At 39.4% G+C, this 18,571-nt stretch overlaps 2 protein-coding genes across 3 annotated transcripts; both read left to right on the top strand.

The window, feature by feature from the left end:
* The first annotated feature begins 588 nt into the window (after nucleotides 1-588).
* CAC3 (acetyl Co-enzyme a carboxylase carboxyltransferase alpha subunit) lies at nucleotides 589-7,425 on the top strand. 2 transcript variants are annotated; one of them, XM_016343019.3, is made up of 12 exons: nucleotides 589-1,092; nucleotides 1,440-1,771; nucleotides 1,898-1,972; nucleotides 2,601-2,708; nucleotides 2,856-3,016; nucleotides 3,133-3,247; nucleotides 3,340-3,494; nucleotides 4,723-4,774; nucleotides 4,941-5,009; nucleotides 5,241-5,318; nucleotides 5,404-6,529; nucleotides 6,952-7,425. In XM_016343019.3, exons 2-11 carry the CDS (start codon nucleotides 1,448-1,450, stop codon nucleotides 6,526-6,528), a joined length of 2,262 nt encoding a protein of 753 aa, XP_016198505.1. In that variant the 5' UTR covers nucleotides 589-1,092; nucleotides 1,440-1,447; the 3' UTR covers nucleotide 6,529; nucleotides 6,952-7,425. The 2 variants fall into 2 exon arrangements, with proteins under 2 accessions (XP_016198505.1, XP_088340024.1); XM_088483898.1 differs by having other exon boundaries at nucleotides 595-1,092; nucleotides 1,407-1,771.
* Nucleotides 7,426-17,992: 10,567 nt separating this feature from the next.
* Nucleotides 17,993-18,571, top strand: LOC107636703 (secreted RxLR effector protein 161-like). Its single transcript, XM_016340197.1, has one exon. It carries the CDS (start codon nucleotides 17,993-17,995, stop codon nucleotides 18,569-18,571), a length of 579 nt encoding a protein of 192 aa, XP_016195683.1.

Below are 18,571 nucleotides of genomic sequence, written 5' to 3' on the forward strand. Positions count from 1 at the left end.
TAAGTCCCACAATGATATTTTGGAGTAATTAATTTCTTCTTTTTTTTTCTCGCTCCAACACTTCTAGCAGAGCTATCAGTAGCATTCTTACCTTCATCATTAGTTCCTTCTCTTTCACTCTCGAAAAAATGGACGTTGAATTACTTGTTTGTTGCTGTTTACGGCATGTTAAGACTCAACAAATTAGATATATTGGGAGGAATGACCAACAACAACATATGAAAACGTTTCTTCCTATGGAAACGATATTGTTTTTTTTTCTATGTGAAAGTCGACACATAACTTTCTATCTATTTTGAGAGTTTATATTGACATCTAATGTTTAATTCAGTATACTAACATAATTGTTCAATAACTTAATATGATAACTCAATATTTTTTTTTGTTATAACTTAATAAAAAAACACTTAAAAAAATCGCGTTATGTCAAAGAAATAGAAAAATCGAATGAACAGAGATTGAATAGGTAATTGATTCCTTATTTTTTAAAAAGGAACATCTATTTAAAAGTTGAAAGTGAAAGGGCACACAACAAAAGTCATCAATAGTAAATTAGTAATAACTAGCACCTTCAATACACAGCCTCCCCCCTCGCCAATCAAAAATAAAAACTAAACAACATAGCACCTTGGGAGAGTGGCAAGAAGAGAAGCTAAATTCCCAAATTACCCCGATGAAAGCGAGGGTATTGTGTTTTGCGTGATGTTGTAGAAGAAATGGAAGAATAAAACTAACATAGTTGTTCTCACTTGTATGGCTTAACGGCCAAACCGAAAAAAGCTGGCTCATTATTGTAACAACACAAAGCGGCATAAGAAATATCGCCCCCCATTTCATAATTTTCACACTTGGCCATTTTCTTCCTTTGGACACACCAAAAATAAAAACAATTCTAAACCCCAATCTAAGCTTAGCTACTCACTCCCAACTACATACAACAACTCTCTCCCACTTCGACGATCTCTACGATGTTCTTCCCATCTTTTCCCATTTTCTCTCTCTTCCCTTAAGAATCCCTTCATTTCTCTCTCCATCACATTCCAGATTGTTCCTTCTCTTTCTCTCTCGCCTTTTCTTCTCTCTGTTCCCCAGGTAATAATGGAGCTTCTCTTTTGGCCTTGTTTCATTTTCGTTTTCCTGGGAATGTTATGGGAGCCCTTTTGGTTTTGTTGTGATTTTTTGCTTCTTTTGTTGTGTTTGCCTTGATTTTGTGAAAATGGGGGTTAAATCGTTGATGGGGTTCATAAAAAAATTGGATCGAGATGAAGTTTTCTCCCTTTTTAGCTGTTTTTCTTGTGATTTTTCCATATTTCGTTTCTGGCTTTTTCTGATTAGTATTGGTAAAGTTGGGATCTTTTGTGATGGATGTGTTTACACTGATGTTAACATGATTTTTGGTTTTGAAGGTTTTTTAACATTTTGGTGGTGGAATTTTGAAGAATTGGAGATGGCTTCTTCCTCTGCTGCTGCATCTCTTGCCGGCGGTTCGGCCTCGGATCTGCTGAGGAGTTCAACAAGTGGATTCAGCGGTGTCCCTTTGAGGACTTTAGGGAGGGCAAGGTTGCCCTTGAAGCAAAGAGACTTCTCAGTGTCTTGTAAGATGAGGAAGGTGAAGAAGCATGAACACCCTTGGCCTGATAACCCTGATCCCAATGTGAAAGGCGGGGTGCTGAGCCACCTCTCACCTTTCAAACCACTCAAGGAGAAGCCGAAACCGGTCACTTTGGATTTCGAGAAGCCCCTTATTGCGCTGCAAAAGAAGATCATAGATGTAATTTCCAGTTTGCACTTTGTTTGGTTGTGTTGCACGCTATGCTTCGTTTATGTGATAGTTAGTTACTTTGTTAGTTGTGTTTCATCGTGGTTATGCTCATTCTATTTATGGTTGCACAAACAGGTGCGGAAGATGGCAAACGAAACTGGTTTGGATTTTAGTGATCAGATTCTCTCATTGGAAACCAAGTACCAGCAGGTTTGGTAGTTGTTATTAGTGTTATTCTTGAGAAAGTTGGATTACTTTTTTGGGATAAACTGATTATTAGTGGATTAAATTACATGCTGAATGTCATGCATGTTACGATAGATATTGTGAAATAATTATTGGTAGATTGGTTTACCTATCATGCTACTCTCTGATGATCTGATCATAACTTGCCAGAGTGAATCTATAATATTTTAACCTGGTCTTGTTAGTTAAGCATGGCTGTTTTCGTGTGCTCACTTCCCTTTTTAATATATCTAATATACCCTCTGCTTAGTTGTTGCTCATCCCATGTATTTGTCACAGAAATGAAAGTTTAACTTCTTTTAAGTGATTGCTATGTTTTCTGATTCCCTCATTGAATGAAAACTTTCTTTTATTCAATTAAATATTTTGGAATTTGCGCATTCTATGTTGAAGAGTATTATTGTGTTAAAGGTATGTTGTGTTTGCGTGTTGTTCACTGTTTTATTGACTTTGGCTTGTCTTGGTTGTACTGTGCTTCTCAGAGTCCCATCATTCAAATAACTCCTTTTCCCTTTCCACTGAACTCTAAGGTATTAAACAGTAAAAATTTGGGGGAATTGGTCTCATCATTTCACCATTCCTCTTGTTTCAGGCTTTGAAGGATCTATACACGCATCTGACTCCTATTCAGCGGGTCAACATTGCACGGCATCCTAACAGGCCGACTTTCCTTGATCATATCTATAACATTACTGACAAGGTCTACCAAATATTGACATTGTTTTTCGCTTCGATATATTAGTTATTGCATTTTCTAATTTGTAGCACATACTTCTATTGGTTTATTTTCATTCTCCCAGACGCCCACTTAGTGCAACAGAAGTCTCATTTTTTTCTCATATTGCAGTTTGTGGAACTCCATGGTGATCGAGCAGGTTACGATGACCCTGCTATTGTTACTGGTATAGGGACTATAGATGGTAGAAGGTACATGTTCATTGGTCAGCAAAAGGGTAGAAATACCAAAGAAAACATTCAGCGTAACTTTGGGATGCCAACTCCACATGGGTATGTCTTCTATGAACTCTAACTATGTTTAAGATATGATAAAAACAATTTAAATTTATGTGGTTAAGTTTACTGATGAATGATTGACACTGATAGTCGATTTTCAATTCAAACAGTTATAGGAAGGCTCTTCGCTTGATGGAATATGCAGATCACCATGGGTTTCCAATTGTTACTTTCATTGACACGCCTGGGGCATATGCTGACCTTAAATCAGAGGAACTGGGTCAAGTATGTCATAAACTTAGGTTTAACATTCTTTGACACTTGCCAGCTCTCTTTTTTTTCTAGGTTAATCCGTTTCATTACTGTTCATTCTGCAGGGTGAAGCGATTGCTCATAATCTGAGATCCATGTTTGGCCTGAAAGTTCCAGTTATATCCATAGTTATTGGAGAAGGTGGTTCTGGTGGTGCCCTTGCTATTGGATGTGGCAACAAATTACTTATGCTTGAAAATGCAGTTTTCTATGTTGCCAGGTGATCTAAATTTTCAACTCACTGAATCACTCTCGGAAACTCTGTAATATTGCAATTGTTATTTCTATCACGTACCTCTTATTTTCATTGTGCATATTACGTATTAACTGAATCTTATAGAGCTCCTTTGTATGATCTTAACCTTGCAAGCCTTTGCATGTGATTATCTGTTATGCCAGTTGAGAACTTTTACATAATGTGGTTATAAGTTAAGTTATAATGGGATGATGATGAAAGTGGTAGATTTATGTTATTAGTTTGATTGTCCTTGGACCTAATACTGTTTCCCTCCAGTTATTTTCCATTTCGTGCCCCTCCTATGTACTATTCTTTCAGGGTGTTTCAATTTGATTACACCGTGACACGGTGACAGATAATAACGTTATTCTCAAACAAGGAAGATTGTCATTATAAGTTGTTTTGAACACAATAATCTGAAATACACTTATGTTGAAAAGGGTAAATTTCTTATATTTGAATTGACTATGAATATTAGTCCCCCATTATAGTTTTACCTTATATGAAAAATGAAAGAATGAAAGATTTGTATAAATACTAGGTTTTATTAAGACCACCCTTAGCTTGACCATTGACCAACCCTATTAACCACAAATGTTAAGCAAAATTGCTTTCATGTTAGCTACATTTCAATTTAGCACTTTGAAAAAGTGGTTAAACTGTTAACTGGTTTCAACTTTTCTTTCTTATTTGTACTTGAAACTGATTCAAGTTTAGTAGTGATAGGAACCTGGTGTAAACTAGAAGAAATGGGACTAAAACTGTTGTATATTACTACAAAAAGATTGAATTCTGGTGAGGGATCAGCTTCAGAAGCATGTATACAAGAAACAAAATACAAAAGATAAATAGCCATCGGGGATTCAAGAAGCCCTTTGCCCATCCAAAGTCAACTTAAAATATGCCGCCATCTCATTTCCCAGACACACCCCCCATACACACCTCCTAACCAAAAGAAAATATCCAATCAGATCCTCACTTGCACTCGGTGCGGGTTCGGCATAATTGTACATCAGTAGTCACGATTGGCCTGGTATCCAAATTAGGATGGCTTCAAATAACTCAACATAAAGTTTCGTCTTTGAATAAGCTATCCACACATGCACACATATGTAATAAGCCTTTGTAGTATTTTTGACAACCAATTTATGAATAGAAATGTGTTTTCTGTTCTGTTCTTCTGATCTGCTCTCTATGTTTTCATGATTAGTCCTGAGGCATGTGCAGCAATCTTGTGGAAGAGTGCTAAAGCAGCACCAAAGGTATACACAGCACCAACCCTTGGCTCTTCTTTCATTTTGTAATATATATTGTATATATCTCTAATATAATATATATATATATATATATATATATATATATATTATATTATATATATATATATATATATATATATATATATATATATATATTTCTTATTGTTTGCAGGCTGCTGAGAAACTGAGGATCACAGCCAGTGAATTGTGCCGATTGGAAATTGCAGATGGGGTTATCCCTGTAAGAATCCGATTAATTATGCCTTTCAGTGTTCTTTTTTTCTTTAATCCAAAAGAATTATGCCTTTTGCTCTTAATCCTATTCATATATGATATATGTAAAATATCATTCTACTGGTTTTGAAATTTAATGATATGATTTTGTCTTTTTATACATACAATATAGGCAGTTCCACACTTATGGATAATAATATAATCTATTGAATAAAACATTTCACTGTCTTTTCAATAGGAGCCACTTGGTGGTGCACATGCAGATCCATCTTGGACCTCGCAACAGATAAAAAAAGCAGTCAATGAAGCCATGGATGTAAGTTTTATAGTTAGCAAGTGTTTTACTGAAATTTATGTGACAGCATGTGCATATTTAGACCTTTGATTTTTTAACTGTATAGGAGCTCACCAAGTTGAATACCGAAGAGCTACTACGACATCGCATGCTTAAGTTCCGCAAGATTGGTGGGTTCCAGGAAGGAATTCCTGTAGAACCCAAGAAGAAAATCAACATGAAGAAGAAAGATATACCAATTGCCAATAAGATTTCGGATGCTGAATTAGAGGTTGAGGTTGAGAAGCTGAAGCAGCAAATCTTGGATTCTAAGGAATCCTCTATTGAGCCGAGATTAGATCTGGATGATATGATAAAACAACTGCAAATAGAGGTTGACCAAGAGTACTCTGAGGCAGTTAACGCCATTGGCTTGTCTGACAGGATGTCAAAACTAAAGGAGGAGGTTGTGAAAGCAAACACAGATAACCAATTTGTTGATCCGTTGCTGAAGAGTAAGATAGAAAAGCTAAAGGAGGAGTTTGATCAGAAATTGTCCACGGCACCCAACTTTGGCAGGCTGGAGAATAAGGTTAACATGTTGAAAGAATTGTCTAAGGTAAAGCGTTTGCAAGATCAGAACAAGCGAACTTCCGCATTGGAACAAGAATTGAAGACAAAATTCGATGGCATCATGAAGAATCCAAGAATAAAGGAAAAGTACGAGGCATTGAAGTCTGAAATTCAAGCTGCCGGGGCATCCTCCTCTAGGGATTTGGATGATGATCTGAAGCAGAAAATCGTCGAGTTTAATAAAGAATTTGACTCGCTGCTGGCTGAGTCTTTGAAGTCGGCCGGCATGGAAGTTAAGATTGCACCAGCAAGGCCACGAGACAGCTCAGAGGAGTCTGCAGTGTTAGGATATGAATCGAAGATAGAAGAATTAAGAGAGGGTATAAGTAAGGAAATCGAGAAGTTGGCAAACTCATCCAACATTAAGAGCAAGATTGAACTATTGAAATTGGAGGTTGCTAAGGCTGGAGAGACACCTGATACAGAATCAAAGAATAGAATTGCTGCTTTGGTGCAACAAATTAAGCAGAGCCTTGAAGAGGCTGTTGACTCGTCTAGCTTGAAAGAGGAGTATGAAAATCTGGTTTCTAAGATTTCCAGCAGAGATTTGGAAACGGAAGATGGTCTCACCAATGATCAGTTGCGAGAGAAAGTTGGTGCAAACCGCAGCTTTTCTTAATGTGAGTTCATCTGATCACACAACTGAAAAATCTCTGCAACTTTGGACTTTTTAAGGCATTCTAGGGGATAATTTATCTGTAGCTTTAAAACATTGCTAGTCGTATTTTCCACTGAACTGAATTGCATAGCTTATGTCATAAACCATTTCTCTCAAAAGCTTAACCTATAAACGAATAGTTTTATATCTTAACATTGCAATAGTGCTAACGTTAGAGTGCAGTGTTTTGTACAGTATTTACGTCTTTATTTTATTGTTTACTTTGTAATAAGCTCCACTTTATTGTGTTGAGCTCTTTCTTAAAATATATATAATATGCGATCTTAGATTTATAATCAGTTTTTTCATATGTAAGTTTACTTCATTCTTCATTTAAATTTTTGTTCTCACTTACATAACATTTTGTTGAATCACTTCTATCAGCCTGCTGCTTCTAGAAGGTGCCAGAGTAGATGATGATCCTAACATGCAAGATCAGTATAACTGAGTGTGGAAACTGCACCATTGTTCTTATTGATAAGTAGCTTATATCATCAGCTGGCGGTGCATCAAGTAGCATTATGGCTATATTTCTTTGATCCAAGTTTTGGGATTTAGAAGACTTGCATTTGAATTGTGGCTGATATTTTTCTGTCATCGTCCATCTCAGTATCAGAAAAAAAAAAAGGAGAATAAGAAGGGAAAGCCATTTTGTATTTGTTTGAGTCACAATGTTGGAGTTAATTTTAGAACTTTCCCCCCCTCTATTTCTTTTTAGCTTTTTGTTTTTTTTTTTTCCAAAAAGTATTTGAAACGATGAAATTTTCCCTGAAAAATTAGTCTTAGATGCTTAAATGAACATTGTATAGATTGCTTGTGTTTCAGTAACCCAATAAATAGTAGTGCTGTTTTGTCTTATTTGGAAAAATGATTTGCTTACCTTATTATTATCTTACGCATTGGGTTTATGTAGGAGATAAAACTCAGGTGGAATAAGGCAATGAAGTGCTTCCTTTTGTTTTTCAGAAAATAATCCATCAATGCTTAATCCATTCTCACCCTTAGGAGTTGAAGTCTTGCTGATTTTCACATTCTCTTCAGCAACTGAATTATTTATGGTCACAGCACCACCATCAATACTTTTTCATTATCGCAATTTTACAAGAGCATTTATCATCACACTTGCATACTGGCACTGGTCTGTATTCGTTCAAATCCTCCCATATGACTGAGTTTTGTGAAGTATGCTGTGATTGTTAATTCTCCCTGTCGTAAGCTGAATAGTTATTCTTTCAGCTCTCTAACTCTGAACAAGTCACCTTCGAAGAATCGATGTTTAAGATCTCTCCATAATTCGCTTGCGTCATTGCACCATATCACGGGCTGTTTAGGATCTATGGATTTAGTGAAGAGTATAGCTAGGAAAGGACAAAAGTGTTTCTGTCCCAGGCCTCAAAGGTGGGATTTCATTAGGTGGTAGAAGGGAGCTATCAACGAACTTATATTTGTTCTTCGACTTGAGTGAAATCCAAACAGAACTCGCCCATGCATGATAATTGTGAGTGGTAAGCCGAGACGAAGAGAGCGAGATACTTGGATTTTCGCTCACATGCAAGAAATAGTAACTAGACGGATCTTGAGTGAGATTGATGCTAGATCTACTCATGTTAGCTTGCAAAGTTGAAAATTGTCGCATCATTTGCGTGAAGCTGTGAAAGTCACTAGCAAAAAATTCGGTGTATAGTTGTGAAAGTCACTAGCAAAAAAATTCGGTGTATAGTTCAACTAATTTGGATCCATCACATGTTCACAATATGCCCTGATTGCCATTAATGAACACTCTAGAAGGGTGATTGATGAATTTTATTAGAAAAGAAGAATTAAACCACTACAGCAGTAGTGTGATGCAACATCATGAGCGCAATGAAGTGGTAAACTAATGAAACAATGAGAATGTATAGAAAGAAAAAATGATCTATTCAAGTAACATCAGCAACTCCGCCTATGTTACACTTGCGGTACATAGTCGGTCCCAAACCTGGATAAAGGAGGAGGGTTGTGTTAGGTTTTCGACAATCAACATAAAAATATAGTCGAACCCCCATGACATGAATCAAAGACATTATTGCGCTAAAGCTAGGTCGTTGTCCGGAAGTAACGCGTTGTATGGCTCGAGTACGGTGTCAAATGAGCAAAAGCTGCTGCATCGGTGCCCGGATGTTGTATTAAATGAGCAAGGGTTCTCGCATTTTCGTGAACGGATGAGGGTAAATATGCTAGTTCACAAAGTAAAAAGTAAAGGTTGAAGTGACAGAAGGTTGATATTTGAGACATGGAACATAGGCACTCTAACAAGAAAGTCCATGGAGGTGGTGAACACCATGACAAGGAAGAAAATTAACATTATGTGCCTACAAGAAATAAAATGGGTTGGTGCGAAGGATAGGGAGTTGGATACTTCTGGTTTTAAACTTTGGTATACAGGAAAGATGAAGAATAGGAATGGGGTTGGAATAATTGTGGATAAGCTGTGGAAGAAGGACGTCGTGGATGTCAAGAGGGTGGGAGATTAGATCATCTCTATCAAACTTGTGGTGGAGGGAGGTGCTTTCCATGTGATTAGCGCCTATGCACCGCAAGTGGGTTCAGACGAACAATACAAGATAAGGTTTTGGGAGGATCTAGAGAGTTTGGTTCAAGGCATACCTTTGGGAGATAAGATTTTCTTAGGAGGAGATTTAAATGGCCATGTTGGGAGAGAAGTGACTGGATATGGGAGTATTCACAGAGGCCATGGTTTCGGGGTGATCAATGTCGAGGGTAAAACTATTTTGGACTTTTCCTCAACCTTTGATCTTCTCATCGCAAATACGTGTTTTAAAAAGAGAGACAAACATCTTATAACCTATAAGAGTGGCATGACAAGCTCTCAAATCGACTTCTTCTTGTTGAGGAGAGTCGACCGGAAATTTTTCATTAACTGTAAAATTATCTCGGGAGAGAGTTTGACAACACAACATAGGGTGCTCGTCATGGATTTTCGCGTTGAACAAAAGTTGAGGAAAAGACATCATACGAAGAACCCAAGGATGAGGTGGTGGCGGATGAAAGGTGAGGAACAAAGAAGCTTCCTAAGACGGGTAGGAGAAGAGGCAAAGTGGGATGGGAATGGAAGCACGGAAGAGATGTGGAGGGAGATGGCAGAAGTTATTAGAAGAACAGCAAAAGAAAGCTTTGGTGAATCTAAAGGAATAAGATCAAGAGACAAGGAGTCCTGGTGGTGGAATGCGAGTGTATAAAAAAAGATAAAGATAAAAAGGGAGTGTTTTAAAGAGTGGTCTTTATGCTGCAACACAGATAACTGGGAAAAATATAAGGCGGCTAAGAAAGAGACAAAAGTGGCTGTAAGTGAAGCAAGAACAAGAGCATATGAGGGTCTCTACCAGTCTTTGGGTACGAAAGAAGGAGAAAAAAGTATATATAGAATCGCAAAGAGTTGTGAAAGAAGAACGAGAGATTTGGATCAGGTTAAGTGCATAAAGGATAAGAATGGAGAGGTGTTGGCTCAAGAGGAGAAGATTAATGAAAGGTGGAAGAGCTACTTCTACGAGTTACTTAATGAGGGACAGAAGACTCTTCCGAGCCTTGGTCAGTTATGCACAAGGAAAGAAGATCAAAACTTTGACTACTATCGAAGGATTCGAGACTTCGAGGTAAAAGAGGCTCTAAAGCAGATGAAAAATGGCAGGGCAGTAGGAACTGATAATATCCTGATTGAGGTTTGGAAGGGTCTTGGAGAAAAAGGCATCAACTGGTTAACCAAGCTTTTTAATGAGATTTTAAGGTCAAAGAAAATGCCTGATGAGTGGAGAAAGAGCACCTTGGTACCTATCTATAAGAATAAGGGGGATATACAAAGTTGCAAAAACTATAGAGGGATCAAGCTTATGAGTCATACCATGAAGTTATGGGAAAGGGTGATAGAACAGAGGTTGAGAAAAGAGACACAAGTAACAGAGAACCAATTTGGATTTATGCCGGGCAGATCTACCACTGAAGCGATATACCTATTAAGAAGAATGATGGAGAGGTATCGTAGTAATAAAAGGGATCTACATATGGTATTTATTGATTTGGAAAAAGCATATGATAGGGTACCAAGGGAGGTTTTATGGAAGGTTTTAGAAAAGAGGAGAGTAAGGATCGCCTATATTCATGTAATTAAAGACATGTATGATGGGGCCACAACTAGTGTGAAGACTCAAGGTTGTATGACACAGAAATTTTCTATTGGTATAGGATTACACCAGGTATCATCCTTAAGTCCATATCTTTTCACATTAGTCTTGGAAGTACTCACAGAACACATCCAAGAGCCTGTGCCATGGTGCATGCTTTTTGCCGATGATATCGTCCTTATGGGAGAGTCAAGGGAAGACCTAAATAAGAAGTTGGAGTTATAGAGAGAAGCTCTAGAAGTGTATGGTCTGCGCATAAGCCATAGAAAGACGGAATATATGGAATATAAGTTCAGTCTGAGAAGGGAAAACCCTAATATAGAGGTGAAGATTGGAGAAAACATCCTACGAAAAGTTAAAAGTTTTAAGTATCTTAGGTGCATCATACAGGATAATGGAGAGATTGAACAGGATGAAATCATAGGATCCAAGCAGGTTGGTCAAAATGGCGGAGTGCATCTGGTTTTATATGCGACAAAAAAGTGCCTTTAAAACTTAAAAGTAAATTCTATCGCACCGCTATAAGACCGGCTATGCTTTATGGTACGGAGTGTTGGGCGGCTAAAGGGGAGCACAAACATAAGCTGAGTGTGGCGGAGATGAAAATGTTGAGATGGATGAGTGGTCATACGCGATTGGATAAAATAAGGAACGAAGATATAAGGGAGAGAGTTGGAGTAGCACCCATTGTGGAAAAGATAGTTGAATCGTGTCTCAGGTGGTTTGGACATGTGAGAAAAAGACCGATAGAACATCCAGTCAGGAGGGTGGATGAGATGAAAGATGAACAAGGGGCGAAAGGCAGAGGAAGACCTAAGAGGACCATCCATGAGGTGGTCAACGAGATCTACATGTAAACGGTCTCTCTGTAGATATGATACATGATAGAGCACAATGGCGTCGTTTGATTCATGTAGCCGACCCCACTTAGTGGGACAAGGCTTTGTTGTTGTTGTTGTATTCAAGTAACATTAGCACCAGAGGGATATGACCATGCATTCTTCTAATTAATTGAACCTGTCAAGAATGTGAGAATAGAAATTAGTAGGGGAATTTAGTGTAAGAGAGCAGAGGGAAGAGAAAGGGGGAATAGAAGGATATTGAATCCACAATTACGAGAGAGAACAAGTAATACCACAATACGCTAACGAACATAATTCTCCAGTCTCTTATTAGTAGCTTTCACTCTTGTGCTCATGTGTGGTCCCTGATTTATTAGATTGCTTGCCATCTGTCCTTGATTTGTAACTAACTCTCCTTCCAACAATTGTGGCTTTGCGGATTGAGTATTAGTATTGCTCTCTGAATGGGTAGCATAGCCTTCTTTTACATGCCCAGGCCCACTAATATTCGTTACATTACCCCCCGGATCAACATCAACCTTGCCCTCAAGGTTGAAATCTGGAAAAGCACGGCAGAAGTTATCAGCAACTTCCCATGTCAATTCTGTCATTGGACCTTCACCCCATTGGACCTGGAGCTGAGGAATCTCTTTGCCATCTTTGATCACCGTTCGCTTGGCTCGAACTACATGAGGTTCTAAAACCGGACCCATTTCAGTGGTACGTAGAAGAAGAGGAAGGTAGTGAGTCTCTTGGTCACCACGGAATTTCTTCAGAGCAGAGATATGAAAGACATTGTGAATCTTTGCCTCCAGAGATAGTGCCAACTTATAAGCCACAACACTAAGCTTTTGCTGGATCTTAAACGGTCCAAAATAATGCATGCCCAATTTCTGATGCTTACATAAAGCCACCGAATGCTGTCGATAGGGTTGGAGCTTTACTAAAGCTAAGTCACCCTCCTCCAATTCAACCTGACGACGCTGCTTATCGGCATGGTACTTCATGAACTGTTGAGAACAAGTAAGATTGTGCTTCAGCTGTTCTAGAGTCTGGTCTCGCAGAGTCAACATTTATTGTAAGGAAGGATCATCCGCATGGCAAAATTCATACCGAACCAGAGATGGCGGATCCCGACCATATATAGCCTTAAAGGGAGACATCTTAATGCTATTATGCCAAGAAGTGTTGTACCAAAGCTCTACCCAAGAGAGCATATCCAGCCATCGTCTCGGGGTATCAAAACAAAAGCACCGAAGGTACATTTTCAGCGTTTTGTTCAACACTTCACTCTGACCATCAGTTTGTGGGTGATAAGCAGAGCTCATGGCCAAGGTGGTCCCATGTAGCTTAAAAAGGTGCTGCCAGAATTTGCTAACAAAGACTTTGTTACGGTTTGAGACTATTGATTTGGGATAACTATGCAGCTTCACAACATGTTGAATCAAAGCCTCAGCAACACTCTAACTATTAAAGTCATTCTCAAGTGCAATGAAATGCGCTGATTTAGTAAGACGATCAATCACAACCAAGATAATAGAAAAACCATGAATTGGAGCCAAAGCTATAATAAAATCCATGCAAATATCCGCCCAAACTCTAGAAGGAATAGGCAGCGGTTGCAACAATCCTGCTGGCAATCTTTCTCTATTTTTGCTCGCTGACAAGTACCATAAGGGAGGACATATTCTTGTATTTGTTGCTGCATCTTAGGCCAGTAAAATGTGGAGCAAATGTGTTTCACTGTTTTAGCAATGCCCGCATGCCCTCCCATAGCACTATCATGGAATTCTTTCATGATGAGACCAATGAGCTTGCTGCTCTGTGGAACTACCACTCTGTCCCGCCATAATAAGATGCCCTGTAGATAAGTATAGTTCTTGTCCGATACCGTACCAGTGGTACACTGGTGTACAAGATCCTTAAGGAAGGTGTCCGTCGCAATCTCTTCCTTAAGACTCTGCAACCATTCAGATTTAGGCATTGACCATGCTGTGAGATAGGAGAGTGATAAGGCATTTGCTGCGACGTTCTCGGAGCCAGGCTTATAGTGGATTTCAAAGTCATACCCGAGGAGCTTATGCAACCACTTATGCTGCTCGAGAGTGTGCAAATTTTGTTCAAGCAGCGCTTTTAAACTCTGCTGGTCTGTGCGGATCACGAATTTCTTCCGCAACAAATAGTGTCGAAACTTGGCGATCGCCTCAGTAATCGCATAGAACTCTCGAGTGTATGCAGATTGTTGCTGCATACTAGGAGACAACTTCTTAGAAAAGTAAGCTATGGGGTACTTACCTTAAGCCAGAACGGCTCCAATTCCTGAACCAAAAGCGTCAGTCTCAATCTCAAAAGGTAGAGCAAAGTTCGGTAATGCTAACATCGGTTCAGAAGAAATAACATGTTTTAGTTGGTTGAAAGCCAAATCATCCCTATAGCTCCACTCAAACGCTTCCTTTTTTAGAAGGTCTGTGAGCGGTGTAGCGATGGTCGCGTATCCTTTGATAAAGCGGCGATAGTAGCCAGTTAAGCCCAAAAACCCACGCAACTGTTTGAGGTTTTGTGGCGGCTTCCATTCAGTAACCGCCTCCACTTTGGCACGCTCCATGTGAACCCCATTGCCAAATATAGTGTGTCCAAGATAATCAACCTCGAATGTACCAAACAGGCACTTAGAAAGCTTGGAAAACAATTGCTCCTGCTGCAACAGCTTCAAGACCAATTCAAGGTGCTGCAAGTGCTAATTCCAAGAAGGGCATTATACCAAAATGTCATAAAAGAAAACCAATACGAATTTTCACAAAAATGGCCTAAACACATCATTCATGAGGCTTTGAAATGTAGCCAGCACATTGGTTAAGCTGAAGGACATGACCAACCATTCATAAGGACTTTGAGGAGTTCGGAAAGCTGTCTTGAAGCGATCCTCAGGCTTGACCAGAATTTGGTGATAACCCGACCGTAAATCCAGCTTCAAAAAAACTGTGGCACCAAACAGTTCGTCCAAAAGCTCATCCACCGTAGGTATCGGAAAGCTATCTTTAATAGTGATATTATTCAGGGCTCTATAATCGGTACAAAAGCGCCATGTGCCATCCTTTTTCCTTACCAAAAGGATTGGGGAGGAAAAGGGGCTCTTGCTAGGTTAGATGATGCCTTCTTCCAACATGTCCTTGATCATCAACTTAATTTGTGTTTTCTGGTAATGCGGATATCGATAGGGGTGAGCCTTGACCGGTGCTGCACCCTGGACCAAGGGAATGCCGTGATCATGAAAATGTTGGGGGGTAAACCTGATGGCTGGGCAAAAACTCCTGCATAGGTGTTGAGAAGCAAAATTAATTCAGGAGCCAAAGTTTCATGGAGTTGCAGCTGTGGTATCAAGGACTTTTCGGCTTGTTGCACCTCGAGTAAAACCTTCAGCTATAGAATCGGTACAAATCAAGTGTCTGATGTGATGAAATTGAGCCTGTGCCGGAGTATGCGACTTTTCGCCTTGCACCATAACAAATTGGCCATTATGCAAGAACCTGAGAAACGAGGAATCGTAATTAACAATATGAGCCATCAAAGTCTTCAGCCACGTCTTCCCAATCACTAAATCACCTCCTGCAACATGAAGAACCAACACATCGGGAATAGTCAATGTGCACCCATGCAAATTTACCTCAAAGGCTGGGATATAACCTTCCACCTCCAACACATCAAAATCACCTACCATTACTTTGATACTAGGAGCTGGCTCGATTGGAAGATTTAAGAATTTTGCAATCCGCAACTGGATGAAGCTATCGAAGCTGCCGCCATCAATAAGGGCTTGAACTTCCAACCCATTGACATGAGCTTTAATATGAATCATAGCTGGACTAAAGGTGCCGTGCATGGCATTATAAGATAAATGGTGCCCCAAGACCTGTTGCTCCAATTGTGGCACAACTTCTCCATCACACAAAACCTCATCCATATTCACCTGCGGCTCTGTATCATCCTCCATTTCAAGCTAGAGAGACATGAATTGGCGGTTAGTGCACTTGTGTGTGGCCGAGAACCTCTCATCACACTAATAGCATAATCCCTTGTCTATTATACTCTGGATTTCAGCTGGAGTAAGACGCCGAGTGGCATTTCGATTTGAGGTCACAGGTGGGCGTTGCGGTGGTGTAGGAAGGAGGGGAGGGAGGGATGAACATGTGTTCGGTCGCAGAGCAGTGCCTAAAGCATGGGTAGCAAATTGGGGACGATAGGAAGCCGTCGACTACGAACATGGGCAATGAAAGCACTAATTGGAAGGGTGATTGATGAATTTTATTGAAAAGAAGAATTAAACCAGTACAGCAGTAGTGTGATGCAGCATCATGAGCGCAATGAAGTGGTAAACTAATGAAACAATGAGAATGTATAGAAAGAAAAAATGATCTATTCAAGTAACATCAGCACCAGAGGGATATGACCATGCATTCTTCCAGTTAATTGAACCTGTCAAGAATGTGAGAATAGAAATTAGCCGGGGAATTTAGTGTAAGAGAGCGGAGGGAAGAGAAAGGGGGAATAGAACGATATTGAATCCACAATTACGAGAGAGAACAAGTAACACCACAATACGCTAAAGAACATAATTCTCCAGTCTCCTATTAGTAGCTTTCACTCTTGTGCTTTTGCGTGGTCCCTGATTTATCAGATTGCTTGCCATTTGTCCTTGATTTGTAACTAACTCTCCCTCCAACAATTGTGGCTTTGCAGAGTGAGTATTAGGATTGTTCTCTGAATGGGCAGCATGGCCTTCTTTTACGTGCCCAGGCCCTCTAATATTTGTTACACATTCACACCAAAGAGTCAATTCACGACCTTCACCAAGAAGAAACGGCTCTCTGAAGCTCTCAATCTCGATGCGTTGCAGTGTCGTGAAGAGAATGACGCAAACAAGAACAGAAACCTCTTTTCTAAACCTCATGATCGGAACTCATCAACCTATGCATGGATTGGTATGGATGGTGACGTGAGGTGAAGAGAAGAAAAGAAAGAAGAGGAAGAGATGATAAAGACTCGAGAAGAGGTGTAATTGTACTATAAATGTGATAGCTCACTGTACCATGTAGAAACCTGTGTGTGAGTGCAAAAAATGTACAGTGAGAGAGAGAAACAGGGACAAAGCTTGGAGCCATAAATGAAGATCAAGATGATTTTTGAAGTATGATAATGGATCTCAATTAGTTAAGATATAAGTCGTGTTTATATATACACAGCCTATGAACTATCTAACTTCTAACAATATGTTGGTCATGTGTAAGGTTCTCTGGTATCACTGAAGGTAGAAGAGGATTTAGATAGAGAGAGTGTAAAAAAGCAGTAGTATGAATAGTCACGAATAACAAGAATAGAAGTGGTGTGAGGAATTATTGGAGAGGAAGTATCAATGTGATAATCCCAAACCAGTGAATGAATATATTGAATAAGAGTATATGACTATAACAGAAATAATGTTTGGCATTTGAAGGCCAATTATCTCCACAATTCTCACTTTAGTCTTTTCCTACCTAAAACCAATGCTCCTTACTTTCTATTTATATATCTCTCTCTCCTATAACTAACTCCCTAAATTCACGGAGCCTTTCTTATTCCTGTCCTCCTATATGCATATTTAAAAGGAGTAATTTCTTCATATTTTTCCTGAACTTTTTGGCTATCAGGGTTTGTCACAATTTCCCACCCCCCTCGAAGATCTACCTTGTCCTCAAGGTGAAAAGAGGGAAACGCCAGCTTCAACTTCTCCGCCAACCCCCAAGTTCTTTCAAAATCTGGTAGGTTCAATCATTTCACTAGAACTTCAAGTTCTCCTAACTTGTTAAGGCGTTCATCCAGGTTCTGCTCAAGCTCAACCACAAGCTCCCCTTCTTCAGTCAGTGCAGCCGGTAGTGGATGAGGTGCCAAGGAAGGGCCAATACTATTCTTAAGAAAGGAAACATGAAAAACATGAAATTTTTATTTCTGTTTCTATGTCCTTGAGGTATATTTTTCCATCAGGCTTATCGTATTTCTATTTCCTTCACTATATATTATTATATGAGCTTTAGATCTGTTGTGTCACTTTGTTATCCTTAGCTTTACGGCATGAAGTAAGGGCTAGGGTAACGGGGTGTTACACATTTTGGCTATGCTCAGTCTGAAGCTGACCTTTGCCTCTTCAATATGGTTTCATCTCACGATTTCACTTGTATTCTCATATACTATGATGATTTATTTATGGCTAGTAATAGCTCATATGACATTCAAGCTGTCAAAATATTGCTTGATAATAGGTTCAAAATTAAGGACTTGGGTAACTGATTTTTTTTGGTATGGAGATTGCTCGCAGCAGCTTTGGTTTTGCATCAGCGTAAATACACTTTGAAACTTCTGAAAGAATTTGGCATGGAGGATGCCAAGCTAGCTTCCATACCTATGAAACTGTCCAAGGGCAGTGGTACAAGATTGGAGAACTTTGCTCCCTATCGACGTCTCATAGGTCACTTAATTTACCTCATAAATACTTGGTTGGACATCACTTTTGCTGACAGTAAGCTCAATCAATACCTCGACTATGCCACGGACTCACACTTTAAAGCGGGGCTATATGTTTTAAGATACCTCAAGCAAGCCCTGCTAATACCATCCTTTTTCCCCCCTGTTGATCTCTCTTTGACTGCATACTCAGACTCTGATTGGGGAGCTTGTCCCGATTCTCATAGGTCCGTGTCTGACTATTGTTATTTCCTTGGACAATCACTCATCTCGTGGAAGAGCAAAAAGCAGACGACCATGGCTAGATCCTCTGTTGAGGCAGAGTATTGTGCCTTAGCTCTGGCCACTTATGAAGGCTTGTGGCTGTCTTACATCCTTCGTGACTCCAAGCTTCCTTTAAGGTCACCAATTAGACTATACCGTGACAATAACTTTGCCTTGCACATAGCAGCCAATCCCGTTTTCCATGAACAAATTACAACACGTTGA

Source organism: Arachis ipaensis, chromosome B4 (genome assembly GCF_059453495.1).
Source record: "Arachis ipaensis isolate K30076 ecotype BB chromosome B4, ASM5945349v1, whole genome shotgun sequence".
NCBI classification, from domain to species: Eukaryota; Viridiplantae; Streptophyta; class Magnoliopsida; order Fabales; family Fabaceae; genus Arachis; species Arachis ipaensis.

Bases quoted from the DNA above. Each gene is read 5' to 3' on its own strand.
- CAC3 (XM_016343019.3), top strand. From the start codon at position 1,448: ATGGCTTCTTCCTCTGCTGCTGCATCTCTTGCCGGCGGTTCGGCCTCG. The intron at 3,248-3,339 runs GTATGTCATAAA...TTCATTCTGCAG, and splicing joins AATCAGAGGAACTGGGTCAA to GGTGAAGCGATTGCTCATAA. The intron at 3,495-4,722 runs GTGATCTAAATT...TTTCATGATTAG, and splicing joins GCAGTTTTCTATGTTGCCAG to TCCTGAGGCATGTGCAGCAA.
- LOC107636703 (XM_016340197.1), top strand. From the start codon at position 17,993: ATGGAGGATGCCAAGCTAGCTTCCATACCTATGAAACTGTCCAAGGGC.